The sequence below is a fragment of the Aythya ferina genome (assembly GCF_964211825.1).
Source record: "Aythya ferina genome assembly, chromosome: 5".
Classification (NCBI taxonomy): domain Eukaryota; kingdom Metazoa; phylum Chordata; class Aves; order Anseriformes; family Anatidae; genus Aythya; species Aythya ferina.
In genome coordinates this window covers 61,293,083-61,314,928 of record NC_140301.1, presented here as the reverse complement: position 1 = coordinate 61,314,928, position 21,846 = coordinate 61,293,083, and the positions used below count along the sequence as shown (strand labels likewise).

The 21,846-nt window shown below is 45.1% G+C and overlaps 1 protein-coding gene across 7 annotated transcripts in view; it reads left to right on the top strand.

Moving 5' to 3' along the window:
* KTN1 (kinectin 1) overlaps positions 1–21,846 on the top strand; it is a 72,355-nt gene that overhangs the window by 13,635 nt on the left and 36,874 nt on the right. For 5 of the 7 annotated variants that reach the window (XM_084520960.1, XM_084520964.1, XM_084520962.1 and 2 more), the window contains exons 2-9: positions 5,730–6,284; positions 7,849–7,986; positions 9,973–10,140; positions 12,561–12,691; positions 15,017–15,133; positions 17,489–17,629; positions 19,494–19,600; positions 21,094–21,226. In XM_084520960.1, coding sequence (XP_084377086.1) covers positions 5,762–6,284; positions 7,849–7,986; positions 9,973–10,140; positions 12,561–12,691; positions 15,017–15,133; positions 17,489–17,629; positions 19,494–19,600; positions 21,094–21,226 — 1,458 coding nt within the window. In that variant the 5' untranslated portion in view covers positions 5,730–5,761. The remainder of the gene's footprint in view (positions 1–5,729; positions 6,285–7,848; positions 7,987–9,972; positions 10,141–12,560; positions 12,692–15,016; positions 15,134–17,488; positions 17,630–19,493; positions 19,601–21,093; positions 21,227–21,846) is intronic. The other 2 variants (XM_084520963.1, XM_084520959.1) reach the window with 2 other exon arrangements.

Genomic DNA, 21,846 nt, shown 5'->3' with positions numbered 1-21,846 from the left:
CAGGTGGAAGCCACAACCTTTGGTCCCGTACGGGCAGCTGGGGAGAAGGTAAAGAGATCTCCGAAGGCAGAGGTCAGCGCGTTAATGGGTGTGTGTGTTAGGATGTCGTGGTTTCAGGGGGAAACCTGCAGTCTGGTGGGGGTGAGGACGCTTTGCTCTGGCCCTGATGGCATTTCTCAGAGCTGTTTTTGATCCAAAATAACTTCCTCTTGCAAGAAATGTTTCATTTTCTGAAGATTCTTCAGTCCTGAGTGATGCCGATATCTTTATGCTCTTGTTTCTTTGCACCAACAGCCCCAGGAGGCTTCACCGAAGGGGTCTGTGTGGTTTTGGGGTGAGCTGCAGGGATGGAGGAGGGAGTGTTTATCCCCAGGTAAATGCAAGGTTGCACACTCTGCTTTTGCTGAAGTTAATTCTGGCTCTGGGTTTTATTCCATCGGCAGCTGCTGCGTTTTTCCAAGGTGTTGACTCTAAAAATGTATTTAAAAAGGGAAGAGGGGGAAAAAGAAAAAGCAAAGGCTTCTGCTGAAGCAAAGTTACTCTTTTCTGGAGTATAATAAATAGTGTGTCTCTGTTAACTAACATCAAGCAGAGCCCAACAGATGGTACAAACAGCGGCACGTTTGGAATGGAAAATATTTACCTAAAGGGTATTTGCAGCGCCGAGATTGTGCTCTGCAAATGGCTTAATTGTATCAGCCTAATCAAGTGAAGAGTGGAAAGATTTATTGACAAGCCTCCCCTTCTTGCTGCGAACACTTTAGAGGGGGTTTTGAGCACTGTTAAGCTTGACTTGAACAGGTCTCCTTCCCAGATCAGGGTTACTTTAGGATGTGGAAGGTTCAGCTTGTAAATTCAAGTGGCTGAAGCTTTCCTCTTGCTGTATAAATCGTGCTGTTGGGGCGAGGGTTTAATTGCAGACCTCACCTTGCATTGCTGGTCGCTGTGCTCCCCCCAGGTGAGAGTTTTGGGAGGGCTTCTGCCAGCAGAGCGTGGAAGGGCAGCTCCAAAGGAGTCTGAAAAGCATCTAAAAACGTACAAAAAAAAAAATGGGTTAGAGTTTGCCATCTGGGTCAAAACTGGCAGGGCGACAGATCTTGGTTGTGGACGCCTCGTGCGTGCCTCTAAATTGTGCCAGCTTTAACAGTGAGCTGTAAGCAGATGGTGTGAGCTTCCTGGGAGCTGTGCTCCTCCTGCCACAGGTGAGATGCGTGCAATATCTCAGTGCCCTGTCTTAAAACGGGGTTCGGGTGCAGTCCGTCCTTTGCAGGGCAGTTTTTGGGAACGTGTGACCCTTGCGCAGGAAGGTGGAGGTGGTTGGGTCGTGCTGGCTCCCTCTGTTCCCATCGCTCGCTGATTACCTGCAGGGGTTGGCCAGGTGTTAACGAGCTTGGAGCAGGTTTGATGAGCTGAAATCCCTGCCTGCTGTGACAGCTTTCACTCCCTGCCTCTCACAAAGTCACATTGCAGAGGCTCTGCTGCCTTCAGCGTCTCGTCTCGGGGCACGAGGAGCACACCTTGTGTTTTTCTGTGCCATCGTAGCACTGCTTTAAATAGTGTCTCTTAATTATTAAGTTCTAATTCTGCAGACTTTGCTAATCTCGTAGCAATGCTGTTATTAAATGGGGTTAACCCCATCTTTAGGGTTTCTGGCAGCCCTTCGTCCTAGGGCTTGAGCCCTGCAGCGCTTTAGGTTGATGCTCTGGGGTTCCTGGAGCTGGTTCCAGCCGCCGTGTGGATGCAGAGCTGCTGTGCAGTGGCTGAACTTGTTGGATTTTAAAATCTCGTTCCCTTTTGTTACCAAACCCTGATTTCCCACAGGTTCCCTCTTGTAGTGCCCAAGTTGCTGGATGTCTTCACCAGGAGCCCTGCAGGGAGATCAGTTTGGGAGCAAAGCTGTTCCCGAGATGACCCTCTCACGCAGCTGACTAGTAGGAGCTGTGCTGCTAACTGTGCAGATGAAGGGGAAAACAGCGTTCGTGTTGTCTCCTCGAGGAATTTATTCAATGCAAATGCTCCTCTGAGGCTTTTTGCTGTGCTCTCAGTGCCTTGAACACGAGGGGTTTTATTTAGTCCCCTTGCCGGCCAGATGCCTGTGCTGTGGGCTGGGTGTTAAGCCCAGTATCATGGGGAAGGCTGTGCAGAGGCTGCCCCAATACCTGTTTTTTTTTTCCACCTGATTTAACATTATTTTATTTCAGAAGCACAAACCCCCAGAGGTTACACGCATCTTGAGAGCCAGGCGTTTAGAGAAGCGGTGCTGGTACCGTGCTGGGGCTGAGCTCCGAGTGACTCATTAGCCAGATGGAGCCCTAATTTATTTCTGTCTTCTCAAGTAAGTGAATCCCCTGGACCCAAACTGAACGAATATCCTGTGAAATGTGCTTTCTGTGCCGAGTGAAACTCGAGAGGTAAATGCAGAAAGCCGGGGGTGTGCGGGGAAACCCAGGCCAGCATTAGCTAGCAGGGGCAGTCAGGTGCAGGCACTGATGCTGCGCTGGAGTTCAGAAGCAGTTTTTGTGGCATGGGCTCTGTTTGGGGGAACAAAAGTGCAATTCTTTTGTTAAAATGTTGGACTGAACGTGAACAGAGTCTGTGTGTGCACTGGGACAGATGTGGCTTGTTCCCAAGGGACTGGTCCTGCGTGGCATGAGAGGTGTGAGGGCATCTCGTGTGTCTGCAGCTAGCAGGAATATGGGGAGTGGTGGAACCGAGTCCTGGCGAGCATTTAAACTCACGTGGGAAGGTTTTTAACTTCATGTAGTGTTCTCTTTCTTCTGGTTTAATAGGAGGAGCTTCTCTGTCCTGTTTCTCATAGGGCAGCGTATGATTTTTTTCCCTTATAGACTGCTTCCGTCTTCCTAGACGGTTTCTCAAGGCAATATAGAAGGATAAATGGGAATGGAGAAATTCCTTGAGTAACTGCAGGTTGTCAGAGGACAGCCCTGTGTGAGGCAAACCCCTGCCTCTTTGCCCCGTGGCGAGGGTGTCACTTGGTGAGGACCTTGTGGCACCTGCCCACAGACCCCAAGGGTGATGCTTAAACACCCTTGTTCGTGCTGGGCTGGGAAACTTCAGTATTTCTACCAGGTCACAGCTTTATCCCAGCCATCCCGTACCTGATGCTCCCTTTGGGGGTGACTCAGCCACGCTACAAACCTTTCTGTAGCTTTTTGTGTTTGCGTTCAGATCATCAGAAAGATTGGAGCTTTCCCCAGCTTCGTGCACACCCCTTCGACAAACAAAACACAGGTTTTCCGGGAGCAGGCTTGCTTTAATTCCAACTTTGAAAGACTTTTTGGGTTCTGGTTAAAATGTAAAGACAAACTCTCTTGCCTTTATTTTTTTTAACGGGGTGCTGGGAGGTATTTCAGGGCTTCAGCAACCGGGAACCTGATCTTGCTGAGCGGTCGGGCTGTGATCATGCCTGATGCCACGTTTCGTGCTTTTCCATGTCAAAATGACAGTCGCTGGGTACGTCTCGGTCCTGCCTTGGTGGCCATCCCATCACTCGGTGCCTCCGTCCTTTACAACGTGTAAAAGGGTCAGCGCATGGCCGGCTGCGTGCCCCGGTGTCGGTGGGGCAGAGCTGGGCACGTTGGGGGCTCCTTGTGGTTCGGTGTTGTAATTGGGGCAGTAAGGTCCTGTAATGATCAACCTCATCACGTTTGTGAGAAATCTGCTTCGTTACACGTTTTCTTTGGGGCTTAGCTTCTCCTGTAAGCACTCAATATTGACTTTGGCTGCAGCAAATTTTCCAGATCTGTTTCCTTCAAGCGATAACTAATATTAGATCACTTCGTACAGCAGGCTGGTTTTATGAATCACTTTGAAAGCTCCAGCTCAGTTTCATGCATCCGTGCTTTTTCTCCCCAAAAGCAGAGCTTTTCCTCCCTCGCAGCCCTTGCAAAACCCTGTGCCTGATTCCAGCTGCGAGCCCTTCCAGCGAGCTGGGCACACGGAAAATAAAACACAAAACCTGGGAGGAGACAGCGTTAAGACAACTGATGAATAATTAGTGCATTGAAAGGTTAGCCATTTATTTTGATAACTTAATAGCCAAATTAGAGTTCCCACTCCTTGCTCTTTGTACTGCTCAGTGCCCTGTACAAATAAATTGTCTCCCAACAGGGCAGGATGGCAAGCTGACTTAAAGAGCAGCTTCTAGCACAGCCATGAGATGGTTTTTTTTTCTTTTTGAGGCTGAAGTGTGATACTAGAAGGTATTTAAAGAGTAACCCTCTGCTCAGAAGCAAGAACCTGTCCTTTCCTTGTGCCGCACAACGTCTCTGCTGACTGCAGTCCCTGGGCATTCAGTGTACACGTCTATTTTCTTCTAAGCAATGGTGGCAATACCCCAGGCAATATAAGAAGGAAATTCTTTGCTGGTGAGGCACTGGAATGAGCTGCCCGGAGGAGCTGTGGCTGCCCCATCCCTGGAGGTGCTCAAGGCCAGGCTGGATGGGGCTGGGGGCAGCCTGGGCTGGTGGAAAGTGTCCCTGCTCGTGGCACGGGGGTGGAACTGGGTGGGCTTTAAGATCCCTTCAAACCCAAACATTTCAACAAATATAATTTAGAAGTGTGGGGCAGTTCCCCCTACCCTTTTTTGGGGTCATCCTGCTGTGTGAACTCTTGTAATAGGAGACACAAGTTGGGTTACATCCCTTGCCTTTCATTCCCAAGGGAATGGGTTTCCCAAAGGGCACTTGAGTTGGAGCGTCCTCTTCTTGGTGTGGAGGAAAATATGGTTGAAGCACGTGTTTGCTGTGGCAGTTTTCAAACTGAGTTGGTGAATCAGCAATTGTGTGTGCTTAGTTGGAATTTTGATCGCGTTTTTCAAGGATCAATGCCATTTTTTTTCCTTGGAACAGTCTGGTTTGAATTCTTCCTGCAAAAATCTGTGTCTGTTCATAGTGACCAGAGTTGTGAAGTGGGGAAATCAGTCTTATCTTGGCCCTAAAACTAATGTTTTTTTTAAATAAACCTTAATTCTCACTTTCTTTTAAATTCTGTGGTTCCTGCTTTTTTGTTTTATTCATTTAATGCTCTGAGCTGTGCCGTTACATGCACAAAATAAGTAACAGATCTCGCTGTTTTCCCATAAACCTGTGGAATTTTCATGAGTTTAAAGCTGGTTTAGACTTCAAAAAGCAGTTCTGAAAAAAAAACAAACTGATTCTTTATGGTTGACTAACATTTAGGCCTTTTTCCCTTCTCCTTGCTCCGCTTCTGAGCGTTTCATAAAACTGGGAGCAAAAGTTGAGATTTAACTCCCGCTTGACAAGATAAAAAAACTGACATCACGATGTTTGATTTATGGGGGAGAAAAAAGGTTAAAAAAAAGAGTTCCTCTAAATGTATGGGTCTGTATTTCACAGCCTCTGGAACTGCTGTCTCATGTAGTTCTGATGTCAAAAGCTTTCACTTACTGAATTTCACTTCAGAAGGGAGAATGAGGAAGATGAGTGAAAGAAAGGGAACTGCTCTTGTCCAGGCTCAGCCCAGCAGCTACAGTTCCTTTCTATGCAGGTTAGCAGCTTTGAAGCAAATGGTGAAAGCCTTCAAAGTTCTTCCATGCTTGATATTAGTTTGGTAACTTTATTAAAAGCAAATTTTAAGGCTTCTCAAGGGTGATGTCAAAGCTTTTTATCAATATTATTGGCAGGAGGAAAAAAGTGTCAAAACCTGTTCAAAAAACTAATTCTTGTTTCTTTTTCTTTCCCCTATAGATTTTTTATAAATACAGCTAAGAAGAAGCACAATGGAGTTTTACGAGTCTACCTACTTCATCATCCTCATTCCTTCTGTGGTTATTACGGTTATCTTCCTCTTCTTCTGGCTTTTCATGAAAGAAACATTATACGACGAAGTCCTTGCAAAACAGAAAAGGGACCTAAAGTTTCCGCCTGCCAAGAGCGATAAAAAGAAAACAGAGAAGAAGAAGAACAAGAAGAAAGAAGCTCAGAACGGGAACATCCATGAATCTGACTCCGAAAGTACCCCTCGGGACTTCAAGCTCTCTGATGCCCTGGGTACGGATGAAGAGCACGTCGTTCCTGTTCCCTTGAGCATGGCCGAAGCATCGAGCGGCGTCAGGGAACGGAAGAAGAAGGAGAAGAAGCAGAAGGCACCTCAAGATGATCATGTAACTAAGGAGTCGGAAGGATCCAAGTCTTCAGGCAAGAAAGTAGAACCAGTCCCTGTTACAAAACAGCCCACTCCACCATCTGAATCAGCCGCATCTAAGAAGAAGCCTGGGCAGAAGAAGCAGAAAAATGGCATGGGTACCTTACGTTGCATATGCTTCTTGCACAGAACGCCAAAACTGTGCTCTGCTTCCTGCGAGGCCACAGAGCGTCTCTCTCAGAACTGTTCTGCCTGATCTCTGTGGGGCAAAGCTCACTTCTAACCTTTTCCTTTTTACGAGCTATTGCTTTTTTCCCCCCCCCTTGTTTTCCATCTGGTGGCAATGCTCTGGTTTTCCTCCTCCCGTCCTTGCTTTCTTCTATTAGAGATCGTTGAGGGAAACGGAGTAGCCCGTGTCTCTGCTTTGCTCTATGGCTTGGCTCCTTTGCTCTCAAGCTGTCAAAATGTTAATTACCTGAAAGAAGTCATTAAGTGTTTGCTGTGTGCACTCTGATGTCAAGCCATGAAAAAGCAGAGCCCTAAGAGCACTTGCTCTAATAGGGAAGGACGTCTAGGGAACCCCCGTAGCTGAGTGTGCAAAATAAATCACTGCTTAAGTGCTGGCCTAATGTACCAGAAGGTGTTTGGTGGCTGATTCATGGGAAGAAAGAAGCACGTAAAGTCACTTCCCACCCGTTTCACCTTTATAATGGGATGGAACAGAAACAAAAATACTGATCCAGCCGTTGCAGCTGAAGCATCCAACCTAGACCAGACTGAAAAATTGTAAAGTTGTTTGCAAATATGTGGATGGCCGTTCATGGAAGCTTAAAAAAAAAAAAATCCAGTTTCAAAAATAAGTGAAAACCAAAATATTTGCAGATAATATAAGGAGTAGTTAACAGGTTTGCTACAGGGAGGGAGGAAAAAGAACGACACTGCTGCTTGATGTGATTTTTTTCCTGAAAAAGGGAGAAGGAAGACCTGCCCACTACCAGCAAAAACAGCATCAAATCTTATTTGTGGGTGCTCTCTGAAAATCTCTGTGGCGTGATGAAAATGTGGTCTGCAAAGGCTGTTCCGAGGGCAGCCACAACTAACTTTTATCCTTGCTTGCATGAGCTAACGCCGTAACCCTGCGTGGTGTGTCAGCTCTGACAAGCATATCGTATAGCACAAGCTGTCCCAAAAGAATAAAAACCACAAAAAAACAACAAAAAAAGCACCCCTCTCTAGAAACAACTTTTACAAAGAACAGTTCCCTAATGCAAAACACTTATTTTCTGCTTCTCACAGTCCCAGTAGCTGTTGGGTGTGTGTGTGTGTGTAAAAGGCACGAGGGGGTTCACGGTGGGGATGGGGTTGGGGGAATCCATCCTGCAAACGAGAATCTGGTATGGTAACACATGCTGTGTGCTCTGTTGCAGTAAAAGCTGCATTGGATTTGTGAAAAGGTCACTTTAATCGCCTGTGTTCTGCTCGCAGTTGAAAGTCCTCTCTGTCAAAACACTCGGTGCTGTGGCCCTTCACTCTGCTAAACCTTTCTCTTGCTTTGGGGTCTCATCTGGTCTGGGAAATGCGTTTTTGTCTGTGTGTATAACTTCATAACTTCTCATTTCAAATACATGATTTTTTTTTTTTTCTGGGCTTAGATCTCAGTGATTAGAGTCACTGATTTAAAAATGAGAATATGCTCTTCATTGTCTCAATTGTCTGTTACAGATGATCAAGATTCTAAGACTGATTCTGTTGCATCTCCTGCCAAAAAGCAAGACCCTGTCCTGCTCCACCAAGAGATAAAGCCAGAAAATGTATCAGGAAAGAAGAAAGTCTCTGCAAAGAAGCAGAAAGTTGATAATGGTGAGAATACCAAGCGTTTCTTAGCTCAGACGTGCCTGACAACTCAACCTTTTTCTTTCTTTCGCCTTCTTTCTGGGAAAGAAACCTGTAGATTAACTTTCTTAATTTGAAAAAGCAGGGATCGAAGGTAGGAAAAATCCTATAGACTGCTCTTTATTTTATGAACAACGAGTACCACTGAACGTGGCATGCCTCCGTGAACCTTTCACCTTTCTGAGTCTTTTGGATCCACACATCCCCACTTGAATTGAGGAGCAAAGTATTGACATAGAGTGTAAGCTGCCCAGACTCTGAGCAAGGCACGTCTCTAACGGCTGCAGTCATCTGCCCCAAACAAGACTGCAGTTTTTTTGTTTTTTTTTAGCCAATTGCTTTTTCCTCTCTTATTGTCCTTTTGTTAGCTAGCTGTTGCTCCAACATAAACTGCTCATCTTCGCTGTCAAGGCCTTTACTGTTCGTCATCCCTCGCTCCCTGCCAAGATGCTGGTTCTCGTCTCTTGGCTCAGTCTGCCTCTTGTGTTTCAGTTTTTTTACAATGAGTGCTGTTGTGTTTGTGGCATTTGGGAAGAGCGTGACCACGGAGTCCTCTGAGGTCACCTTGCTATCTTCTCAAAACTCTTCCTCGCTGGGACAGCGATGAAGAAGCTGGTGGACTGCTCCTGGAGTAGATGGTGTTGGTCTCTGTGCTTCCTTTACATTTTGGTCAGGTCAGACTGGCAGCAGAGTGTCTCACAGATATTAGACAGGCTTTTTGAGAGGAAGGGAACGAAACAAGGGGAAGATAATAAGGAGAGGAAGTAAAATAAAAAATGAGGATGCTAACAGAATTAATGTTGGGTATTTCTTCTAGAGGAAACATCTCTTCACTTCAGTGCTTGCCATGCATGTGCAGGTGTTTGCTTGCTGCTTAAGATGAGAGGCTCTGGCAGGTTATGTGGAAGGTCCATCTGGCCTGTTTTCCTCCTTAAGGGCAGGCAGAATGTGGAAGCATTTTCCAGCTGGCTCTCTGGCAGCCAGGAAGCCACGTTTGTGCTGCACTGATGCCTGAAATCTTCTCTCCCACCCATTTCCCTTTGCTCTCCAGCCCGCTGCATGGCATCTGTTCCCCATCAGCCCTTCAGCTGGGCTGGGTGGGTCAGGAGCTTCCCTGCTGCGTGGTGGCTCTGTGCAGGATGCCTCACATGCTTCAGGCAGCGTGCACTGGGCAAACCCCCAAATCCACCTCTGTCACTGACTGCTTCTGTCGTCCCTGCACTGTCATTCTTCCTCTCCCCTCCCCTGTTTCTACCTCAGCAGCGCAGACTGAGCAGTTCCTTGGGCAGAGGCTGTTTCTCACCACGTGGATTCAGTGCTGTGTGAACAGAGACTGAGGTCGGCCAGCACCTCTGGGTGTCTCTCTGAATATTAATGGTGCCTGAAGCCTGCTCTGACAGATGAGAGGTCTTTATTAAGTGCAGCTGAGTCTGCCTGCGGAATAAGATGGGTTGCTGCCCTTACCACATGTTCTGCCGAAGTGGTTTAGGTTGCTGGTGATGTAATCTGGGTGCAAATGCTGGCAGTAAGGTACCAGCCTTTAACAGAACAGGAACAAAAGACTTACTGTACGCGTGTTTCAGGGATGCTGCATGCATTTCGTACACAGCCCGAAGTAAACCAGTCTCACGGATGCTGTATGCAACTTAAATGAAAACATGAAATTGAAATCAAAATGTGAAGGTTCTTCTCTGCTACTTCTTAAAATGCTAACAGGCAGCTTTGAAAATATAAGTTTAATTGGAGCTATTAAATTCTTATGCATTAGAGAAGTTTGTTTAATGAACTTACCTGAAGAGCTTTAATGAGTTAAGCTTTGAAGGTTATTAATAAAACTAACTATTGAGATTAGAGATGCTGTAATCCATCTCACTAATGTGTTATGCACCTTTTCTATACATTGAAGTTAATAATTAAAAAGCTTTAACCCACCCTGTGGACTTTTGGTTACAGTTTTGGTGGATGAACCTCTTATTCAAGCAACCACGTATATTCCTTTGATGGATAATTCTGATGCTGGCGCTTTAGAGAAGAGAGAAGTGGTTGAAGTGGTGAAACAAAACATGAATGAGGGGATCCAGAAGAGCAGTGGCAAGAAAATGAAGAATGAAACTGATAAAGGTAAGAAAATAACGCAGATAACTGCTTTGGGCATCAAACTGTGAGCAGGGAGGGAGTGTGCTGTGCGTGTGGGGAGGGGAATCTTTTATTTTGTTAGGAAGAAAGGATTTGAGGAGAACATTTGTGGCTGCAGGACACTGTTCTTGTCTGTGCTCACTTATGCCCTGTTTTTGGCACTGCTGAAAGGGCTTTGCTTCATCTGAACCCTTTTAGTGCTGACTGTAGGCTTTTGTGTCCGAGCAGTGAGCAAACGGGTGATCACAGACCACACAGATGCATGAGAGGGTGTGCTAGAATTTCTCAGTGCTTTCCCCCCATCTCCCTGGACTATTCTTCTCTAATTTATGTTCAATGATTTCTCTTAGGGGCTTAGTACTGCCAGCATTTTGTTTCCTGTTCCCTAGCTGCACAGTGGCTGGGTCAGGTATTGGTATCAGCGCTGGAATCCCAAGCACGGGAGTCTGCTTGTGCCTGGGGGTGCAGCCTGCATGCTCCAGTGCTGTTCTAAAGCTGCCTTGGGCTAGTCAGCTAGCAAGTTTGTGTGCAGCACAGGGTTACCTGATGGAAATTGCCCCTGGAGTTTGAGTCTGGTGGCTTCCACCAAGATGCTGACTTTTCCTTTTAATGCAGTTGGAATTAGTTAGGAGAGGGAAGCTTCCTTCCTACTTTCCTAAGGAGGCCTGATGTGACTTCTGAGCGCTGTGTCCCAACCTGAGACCTCAAAATAGGTCACTGACCTGCTCCAAGGATGCCAGGCCTCCTGAGCTACGGGATGAGATCCTTCAATTTGTAGGCAGGCTGAGACAGGCAAGTGACTGAGCAGCGATTCCCCCATTCGGGTCTGTTCAGAGGGCTGGCTCTTCACATTGTCTGCTTGGTGATTCACTGCACTCTCTGTTTTTAGACTTAAATTCTAAAATGCACGCTCGAAAACTTCCTGGCAGCTCTCTCTGGTACCTATGTTGGATTCCCACTTGCCTGAGGCTTCTCTTGTGCTTCCAGCTCAGCGGCTGCGCATTCATCGCTGTGGGGCATCAGAGCCTCTCGTGTGCACCCGTCCCTTCTCATTTCCTTCGCAAGCTGTAACCTTCTATGTGAGCTTCTAATTCTTCTGTGTCAGCTGGGATTTGCCCTCCCGATATAGAAATCTTCCCGTATTTTAACTGTAAGCTTCTTGGGTGCAAGGGCAAGGCTCCTGCTGTGTTCAGGGAGCGCGGGGCTCAGCCTGCTCCGAGCCAAGCAGGCTCCCAGCAAACCAGGCTCTGCTCTCAGGGTTTTGGCATATTCCTGGCAACAGTGTCATTGGTGTCAGTGCAGCAGGGACGTGATCTGAAGCCTCTGGCCAAGGCGAAGTTGGATTTACGACTAGGAGAAGATGTGCTAGAATTCCTCAGGGCTTCTCCCCACCTCTCTGGACTGCTGTTCAATAGTTTATGCTCAATAATTTCTCTTAGGGGCTTTGTATCATCAGTATTTTGTTTCCTGATTTTTTTTTCATTCATATTTTAATCTTTGGAGAGGTTTGGGTTTGCCTTGTGGCTTGGTTTCAGTGGCACATTTAGCAGTACCTGTGGTGAGGAAGCTGGACCCTTCTCCGTGCTCTGTGGGATGTTCTCTGAACCAAGCACTATCTGTAGGCTTTTTCTGGTGCTTTTTTTTCCTGCCAATCCCTTGACAGACTTTGATGCAACAGTGAACATTTGAGAGATCCTGGGTGCCTCAGTCTTGTACTTCCATTTCCTTAAGTTAGGGGGCCACCTAAAGACTTCTGTGTGTGCATCCTCCTTGCTAATGAAAAATGATTTTTGTTTCTGGAAGAGCGTAACTGATTTGAAATACGCTTGCCTGCTTGTATCTTTTTTAACACTTCTGGAATCTGCGATTAAGATGGATCTTACTGGCTTGTCTGCTGCTGCACAAGTTCATTTCCAAACTTAGACCAATGGAATATTTCTCTGGTTTCCATGCATTGTAATCAGAAATATGCCGCTTCTTAAATTCATTACGCTGTCATCTGCACGTTGCTTTTGGAGCCAGGCTGCCCTCTCAATTGGGAGCTCAGTTTGAATTACTGTCATAATACACTGGGAAGAACTCTACAAGTTCTCACATTCGTGCTATTTTTTTCCCCCCAAAATCTGTGTTATGCTTTGTCTTCCTGGTAGTGACACTATAAATGTTACCAACTGAACAAACAAAGCGGTGGGATTCTTTTCCCAAAACTGTCAGCTGGCAGATTGTTATCAGATTTAAATGGGAGATGTTGTTTTTGCTGAATGCTTGTGACCTTTTGCTTCTTGGCATTTCAGACTGAAATTAAATATAATGCGTAATGATACCCCATCACATGCTGTTTCAAGGCAAAATAAATAATTCGCTGCGGAGTCCAAAGTAAACATATCCTCCCTTCTGTGTTGCAGAAAATGCTGAAGTGAAATTTAAAGACTTCGTAATGGCCATGAAGAACATGATCTTCACTGAAGACGAGGCCCGTTGTGTAGTAGAGGTGTTGAAGGAGAAGTCCGGTGCGATTCACGATGTCTTACAAAAGGTGAATGTCCCCGGGCGTGGGGGGGAGAAAGCTGTGAAATGCTCAGAAATTGGAGAGAGGCTGTGAAATCAGCTGTATTGGTGATTTCATTGTGACTTCTGCGTTGTCGTTGGAGGATTGTTTTTCAGTTGGTCTGAGCTTGCTTTGCAGGTGGAAAGCAGTTGTGGGATAGCTGCGTGCTGCCATCCCGTGGGCTGCCTCGCCAGGCTGGTGGCTTCTGGCTGCTCCTAGAGGGTAGGCACAGCCATGAAGTGTAGGGTAGATAGCATAGGGCTGCTGTTGCTGCTCGCTCTAGTGTATTGACATTGGGAAAGGCTATCTGGTGACTTTACAAGAAATCTTTCCCAAATGTGTAAACAGGATAAACTATAGTAGAAATTAAGGGGGAAAAAAAAAAGTGTGACTGAGCATTGTACCAGCTAATTCTGTGTTTTGTAGGATTTCATCTTGTAAGCTTATATATTCTAGTACTCTGACTCTGGATGTTTTTCATAGGATTTTAGGATGCTTCAGATTAGAAGGGACCTCGCTAGGTCTGCAGTCCGGCCTTCTGCTCAAAGCAGGGCCATCCCCAAGGTCAGCCTGGGCTGCTCAAGGCTTTATCCAGCCTACCCTTAAACCCTGGAGGACTGGGATTGAACAACTTCTCTGGGCAACCTGTTGCAGTACTTGGTGGTTCTTTATTTTTTGGTTTTCATGATCTTTGTATCTATCAAGACAGAAGAGAACAGTAACCACCAATACCTTGCATATATCTACTCCTCTCTTCCATGACACGTTCCTGCATTGTCACTGTGCTTGTAACATCCCGTTTGTCACACTTGGCCTTGCACTTCTGTTCTTCTGCAGACGTGGTGCCAGGAGAGAAATGTAGAACTGGATGTGTCAGTTCAATTAGGACAATGCAGTAGTATATCACGGAGTAACTCAGGTTGGAAGGGAATTTAGGAATGTAATCTCATGTAATCTGCCCAACCTCCTGTTCAAAACAAGATCAGCGCTGTGTTCTTACCAAGTTCTTCAGGGGTTTGTCCAGCTGGGTCCTGGAAACGTTCAGGGATGGATACTTCACAGTTTCTCTAGGCCCCTGTTTCATTGCTTGTCTGAAAATCTGCTTGTAGTGGAATCACCTGTTTTATTTGGAAAAACAAACAGCTTGCTTGCTGCTTTTATTTCCTTTAAAGAAAGGTTTGGTGTTAAAGCTAAACCTTTGTGGCCCAAGTGGGTTCCTTGTTTTGTATAAAACCAATAAACGTTAATTTCTGTAGGTGAAAAGGTGAATATTTTCCTCTCTCTGGCTCATGCAAGGCATTTTCAGTGTGTTTTGTGTATGTATGCAGTGCAGAAGGTTTTTGCAGTGCATGGTTTCAGGTACCTCCTATCTAGGTTATTGCCTGACCCCTCAGACTTCGTGGAAAGAAGGCTAAGTTCAGAGTTTTCCCTGTATACTGAGGAAAACACTTGACTAGTTCATGAACTGAGCTTGGATAAAATAATTTTCTCAGTATTTATTTAACCTTTCCCTTCCACCACAAGTACACAGCAGAAACAGTGCCGTTAAAGGAGAGCTTCCGAGTAAATTCAGGGTGGGTTTGTGGCACTGAGGCTCCTCTCTGCTTCTTCCATGCCCAGACTTTGAGTGGAGTCTGAGTGCAAACACTTGGTTTTGCCCCCCCATGGCAGTCAGTCCATTTTCAGGGTGGAGAACAAATGGCAGGGCTGCAGGGATCGCTCCCCTGCTTTGGTTTCCTGCAGCATCTCTAAACTCACTGCAGTTCTCCCCAGCAGAGATGTGATCACGTCGACTGGAGGCTCTCCTGTTAAGAGGAAGGAGAGAGCAGATCAATGTTCTCTCTTCCCTTTGTAGTGAGGCTTCAGGAGATTGTTTGTAGTCCTAATCCAGTTGGATTATATCTGCTTTAAGCGTGGGTTGGACCAGGTGATTTTGGAAGTCCTTTCCAAGCTCAATTATTGAATGATTCAGCATCTCGGTGTTGTTCTCCTTTATTTCTCTTAATGGCTCTTCTTTGTTTTCCCCAGTGCCACCAAAGCGGCTGTCTTCCAACGCGGAAGCACCTTAAGAGCCCATTTATCCTCTTAATTGGTTTCAGTGCAGTGGCAAATGCATTTCCTGGTCTCATGAAATCGGTGCTGCAGGATCCATTAGCAGCAGGGTTGGGTGCCCGTGCCATGTATGCCGTGCGGATGAACTGTTTTGGGGGCAGGAGAGGGTGTTTCTTCCTCTCGGGCTCGTTCTGCTGCCTGCTGGGGTGCTGTGCAGGTACTCCTGCCATGTATGACCATTTGTGTGTGCTTCTCCTGCAGGCTAGCAAGGCAGAGTCGGCTGCAGCCATACATCAGCTGCAAGACAAAGAGAAAATGCTCGCTGCGGTGAAGGAGGAGGCAGCCGTCGCAAAGGAACAGTGCAAGCAGCTCAGCCAGGTAAATGTGAAGAGGTTCTTGCGTACAGAGCCATGGGATAGGAGCAGGGGCTTGGAGAATGAGCAGCAGGCAGATGCTGGCTTGCTGAGTTTAAATATTAAAAGGTAAAATCTCTTATATTGGGAAAACTTACCAAGACTGCTTGTTTTTATGATGCTGTTAATGTATTTAGGCAGAGTTGTCTTCCAGTAGTTTTTTCCAGATAGGTCATACACAGAGACTTTTAAACTGAGATTATTTTCCTTCTCAAAAGATTGCTAAAAGCAAACGCTTCCTTCGTGAGCATAACATGGTTTTGTGGACACAAATAGAAACCACCCCTTTGCAGTGCAGTTTTTAATTCGGTATGTGTTCTAGTATTTGCATGCTTGTGTGTTTCTAGGCACAATACTCATCAGTTTCTTCATGAAGGAAGCTGCATAAAGTTGAAATTCTGCATAGCAGAGTTGCAGCTCTGCTAATTTTAGACATATTTACAGATGCACCACTGTCCAGACCAGTTTATGAAACTTTATTTTGATTATGAAGGCTTCAAAGGGAAGTAGTTAGTGTAGAATGAGATAGCTGTGCAGATGTTGGAGTAAATCAGACTTGTTGGGGTAAAGATCCTTGTGTTTTGGGTAAGCTGGAAGCTGGCTGGCACTGGAACCAGGAAGGTTGTGGGACAGAAGTGAGGCACGGAAAGCTGGCTGAGAAGCAGAGGGAGTGTGAGAAGGAGCCTGGGTGTGGGAGAAGCTGATGAAGGAAGGTGTGGGGGGAAAATCTGCAAAGTGGTGCTTGTGAAGGCAAGGCAGGACCTGCATGCAAGCAGGGAACGTTGTTAGCTTTTGCAATTTGGGCTGTGGGAGGGAAGGGAGAAGGAGAAATAAATGAGCATTCCTGGAAGCTGGGAGGAAGCAGGTAAAAGCAAAGCTGCTGCAGTGCTGAATTGTGAGGGTAAACAAGGGACAAAGCTCAGCTCAAGTGACACAAAGCTCTTATTTTCTAATCAACGCATTCCTCTGAACACACTCAAAAGCTACGGAGGGACTTTGAGGGGAAGGTGCAGAGGTGTTCTTGAGGGGTGTTGATACAAATGAAAACTGGAGAGGATGAATGAGAGCAAGAGGTGCCTGACTTCTGCAGTATTTGGCAAAACATGAGCTAGGTGAAAGCTAATCTTGGCAGCATCTCTGGCACCGCCTTGGCAGGTTGCATGGATTTCTGAGGACTGTAGATGGATGGTAGAAACTGGTGGAGAAGGAAGCTAGAAAATGCCCTGGTGCCCTTCCTCTTGTTGCATCTTAGTGGGTGCAAATACCATGACACTAATATCTGAGCAGGCTTTGTGTCAAGCTGTTTAAGGTGTATTTTCAGAAGTGACTTGAAACTTTTGGGGTGACTTAAATTCCCAAATACCTCTGTGAACATGGGCATGGGAACTCATCTTGCTTATTTCATTCTGGGAGAAACAGCTTCCTGAATCTAGCTTGTTCATCCAAAAAAAAAAAAAAGCTTTTATTTAAATAAAAATGTGTAAAAAGCTGTGAAGAGATGGGAGGTATTCAGGCATCATTTAAGTGCTTAAAATTGTGAGAAGAGAGGCTGACTCCTAATGCAGGCACTTTGAATCTCCTCTGGAAAAACATCTGGCGCTGCGTGGAGCTGGAGGCACCTGAAACTGAGGTGCTGCAAATGCCTCATTCAGTGACTGGGGCTTGCTGAAAGCTGCATTTAATGTTTTTGCTTACTACAGCGAGTGCACTTACATCACAGAGCAGCAGCTCTATGGGCTTCTCAGGTGTCCAGGTTGAATTCCTGGCTAATAAATGATTAATCCAAATAGAAATGTGTATTTTCATTTTGAAAGCTGTAATGTGGCATCATGCTGGTGGGATTCAGGACTTCTGTTTGGTTATTGCTGGGCACTAATAGCCCCTCTCCTCTGGCAAAACTGTTTCCAACGTTGCCTTTCAACCTGCTACAAAGCAATCGTGCTCTGAAATTCTTTGTAGTTTCACTGCAGTTTATCTGACTTGTTCCATTTTGCTGTACTTGGGAGGAAAATCTAAGGTTTGCTCTGTGTAGTATCTCTGGCTTTAATTCTTAGGACTCTGCATGTATAAACTCGCCAAACTCAGTAGATATAAGACAACAGAAGACTGCTGTTTAAATTGGCAAACCTCTTTTAATGTAAAATTATGCTGACCTGAAATCCTCATGAAGGTACTGAAAGCTTTGTCAGGGGTAATGCTGTAATTTCAGATTAAATGATGCTGACTGTGGTTTGTATACTTGATACATTTCTAAACATAAAACATCGTGTCTGTTGGAGTAGGTGACTTCTTACCCTTTTCCTTTGATTTCCCACCCAAGGAGCTGGTTGCAGAAAAGGAGAGGAACGGCTTGCTTACAGCAAAAATGAGGGAACGCATCAACACTCTGGAAAAGGAGCACGGCACGTTTCAGAGTAAAATCCACGTTAGCTACCAAGAATCCCAGCAGATGAAGATGAAGGTAAACTTCCCCAGAAACTGGCTTCACTTCTTACCCCAAGCCTTGAGTGCAGAGTGCTAACTGATTGTGTGACCCACCTGCAAGAGGGTGGAAAAATTCATGGCAGTTTCATGGCTTAAAGGAAAGACAAGGTCTTTTTGTAGGTGACTGTATCATAGTCTGTGAAAGGCCACTGCTAGTCAGCCTGTCTCTGGTCCAGTTCTTTCTGCTGAAATGTTAAGCAATTAAGTGTGAAATCTCATTGAAATATTCAACTCCAGAGAGACACTAATCCTGATGATCGTATAGCAGCTGATAAATCTTACTTTAAAATCGTAGTACAGAGTGATTAGACAAGTCAATATACAAGAAATACCATTGATTGGGAAAGTGCTTTGCTGAAAATATTTGCAGGGCACGCTCTTGCAATTCTTCTTGGTTTTAGACCCTTGTTACCCTCTCCTGAAGTTGCATTAGAACAGAGTAACCTCACCAGAGTTTTTCACGGGATTAAAAAATTTGACTTCTTTTTCTAAGAAAAATGTCCCTTCCTATACCTACTGACAGGAGCTTAGATATGACATTTTAGTATTTTTTTTCTACGTAAATGTCACAGCGTCAAGCCTAGCATGTGAGCTTTCCAGCCTCAACACTGCTTCTTCTGTTGCATCTCGGCAACCTGGAGAGTGCCATCTCTGCAGTTTTGGAGCAGAACCACAATCTCCAGAGCAGATACTGTTTGAAGGAGGTCTGGGCACCAAGGTGTGACTTCTTTGACTGCTGCAGACGCATTGACAGCTGAAGGACTTGCAGAGGAATTGGTGTTCTGGTTCTGCTCCCCCTGCTGCCGCTTCGTAACATTGCATAGAAGCTGAACCTTAATTATCAAAGCTTCCAGTTATGTAGGGCATGCACCCCTGCTTCTGTTGGGATCATCTGTATATGTGTGGCTTTTTTTTAAACCCACAAACCAAACATTAAAAAGCCTGTAGGTGCCCAAGGGACAGCTTTTTACATGTGTTGGTGCTGAACTGGATGCGGCTGCCCTACAAGGGCCTGCTGTCTCCTGCTGTGGTTGTTATGCAAACGTTTGTTTGGGCTTCTTTGTGTACGAGATCCTCGTTGATGAGTCAGTCATGAAGAAACTAGGTCTTGGAAATGATGTCAGCTGTATCTGCAAATTGGCACTGGTAGAAGAACAAAGTATTACATGCTACATGCGCTTGAAGATTTTCAGAGCAGGTTGTTGGGTTTTAAGACCAGCTGTGTTGTCATCTGCATATGCAAAGTCCATTCTTTTTTCCTTTGTACCCTGTCTTTTAATCGTGTTTGAACTATTCTGAAGCAGTTTTAGGTTATTGGGGCTTCTCCCTGCCTCAAATTGTGCTAGAAAAATGCAGTCGAAGCATATTGCCTAAAGATCTATTTCACAGTCTTGACTTCAGGGTATTAGTTGAAGACTTGCCTTTTGTAGTTCACATGCTATAACCTGCATATTTTTAGTTATTTAAAACTTTTCTGATTTATTTCAAGATGTTGACTTCTAATGTTAATTCACAGTGGGTTTATTTTACTTCCCTCAGGAAAAGGGAAACTGATAACCAGTTATATCTAAAGTTACACAGTCAAGTAATCAGTACCCTAGGTAATGTTTGTGTACCACTTAAATGTCTCGATACACTGGTATAAAAGAAAATTGCTTTTATTCAAGCAAGAGGGGCTGATGTGCATAGTTTAATTGAGGAGTGGGTGTGTGTGGAAGGAGGTAAAACTATCCCTCTCCCCAAAAAACACTTGGTGTTATTTACTTAAAGTACTGTGTAGTTATATCTGTGGTGATAAGTTGTTTTTTCTCCTTCAGTGAATTGATCTTTCTTCCCTTCAGTTCCAGCAACTCCGTGAGCAGATGGAGGCAGAAATAAGCCACCTGAAGCAGGAAAATGGTATCCTGAGAGATGCTGTCAGTACTTCTACCAATCAAATGGAGAGCAAGTATGTTAGCAGCTACTTGGAGCTCTGTGTGTTTTTAGGTTTTCCCTGTAGAGTTCTGGCTTCTGCTCCTTCTGTTTCCATTTTCTTGGCTGTCTCTGAATTTGTGGTTAAACTAGGAAACACAGCTGTTTTGGACTGGGCAGGTACCTGTTTGTATTTGCATCGAGCCAGGACTTTCAAAACTAATCAGTGTCTCCTATCAGTTTGAAGGCAGAGCAGGTGCTGAGGTCCAACAGGAAGGCTAGCACAAGTGTTCAGCCTGTTTTGTAGGGTGTCTGTTCTTCTCCGTGTAGCTTTAGGGGAGGAGCTGTTGCTGGGCTCCTGGGAGGACAGCAGCTCTGAACTTAAATCAGTCTTGTAATAAGAAAAAAAATACCAACACTCTGCAGTTAATGGTGTGACTGGGTGACAGCTGGATTTATCCACTGGTGTTTGGAGAAACAGAAATCAGAAAAACATCTCAAGGTTTCATCTCTGGTTCTTCCTGAGCTGACAGAGGACAAACTCACAATGTGTTGTGATAAATCTGAGCGCCCAGCAAGAGATGTAGCCAGACAGGTGAACTGCCGCTGGTGGGCTCCTGCCTATAGAAAGCAAAAACCACTCTTCGCAGGCTCTCAGATAACTGATTTGTAACATTTGGGGACTTGAGTGTCAAAACGGTGTCAGGACTTGGAAATGGCACTGTAACTTCATTTTCTGGCTGTGGTGTTCACACCAAGATGCTGCTTCTGTGCGGACCTTTCTGTTGACTCTTCCTGAATTGTGGAGCAGAACTTGGTGGAGGCATGTTCTGCTCCCTGCATGCGTGATAAGTGCTAGGAGAGGGTACCTGGTTTTAGAGGTACCCTTTTTGTAGAAATGAAGCGTTGTGATCACCAAATTACCTTGAAAAATGCTTAATTTGAGCAAATATAAAAACAAAATGCATTTTACTTGCTTATATACAAAGGGGAGCCTTTCAAAACTCTTATCTTGGGCTATCGTCTCTCCCAAAGTGGGAGAGTGCATTGTACACCTTATACACCTTCACAAGTTGATAATGAGCCAAGCCTACAAGGTGGTGTGTAATCCAAAGAGATGCATGCAGTTAGCAGTCCAGAAGGAGCAGTCTCGAAGTTATAGATCAATAATCCTTCATGGGAAGAGGAACAGACCATGAATTTCAGCGAGACCTTTCCTTCAGCTGAACCTCTTTACATAAAGCTATCCAAATTGTGCTTATCAGCTTGCATCAGTTCCTTTAAAACGTTTGCTTGTGGCGTCTTGCTGACCTTCGTTTCTGACTCAGTGGGTTGTAGCTGCTGTGTGTGCTGATAGCTGGTGCTTCCAACCCTCATCCTTCTAGGATGAAGCAGAGTGATTAAAACCCAGTACAGCCCTCTGGCTGCAAATATGTACCTAATGCTGGTATTTGAGTAGCTGTGATTATTGCCTGCTTCTTGGAGAAAGGAGGGGGGGGTGAAAAAAGCGGTAAAAATGTTTATTTTTAGGCAGTCAGCTGAACTGAACAAACTACGCCAGGATTATGCCAGGCTGGTGAATGAGCTGGGAGAGAAGAGCAGCAAGTTGCAGCAAGAAGAGCTCCAGAAGAAGAACGCAGAGCAGGCAGTCGCTCAGCTAAAGGTGACTTTGGTTTTTCTCTGCCTTGCTGAGTTGGGCTTGAGGGTTTATCTGAGCCAAGTCCTGAGATGAGCCAGATGCGAGGCGTGTGGGAATCACTTCAGCTGTTTTCCTGGTCACTTAATCTGCTTTTTTTTTATGCACAAGTACCTGAAAATAGATAATTGCTGAGCCATCCCATGGGCTTACTTAACACTTGCATTCAGTACTACATATTTTCAGTGGTTCCAAACTATGAAGTGAAACTTATCCTCCCAAGTAAATATATTTGCAAAGTGTAATTGGTGGCATTGAACTTTTTTTCTATGAGTATGAATTTGAGCAAGATTAGATTTTTTTTGGAAACTAAGTACTTTGGCTTCAATGAACTTCTAAATTTTAAAAGAAATGTATTTCTAAAGACTTCAAAAAACCAGCCTGCCAATGTTTTGATGTATCTTCTTCATTTTCTTTGGAAGAAAAGGTCTCTTTGTATTCATGCTTCTTTTCTTTTCAGAAGAAAAATATGGCTTCTTCAGTTGAGAATGCTGATTCAGAGCTCATTACTTCTTTTTGTATCTGCAATTAAATCTTGGTCACCAGAAGTTCTATTGGCCTCACCTGCCCTTGCAGGTGAAGAATTG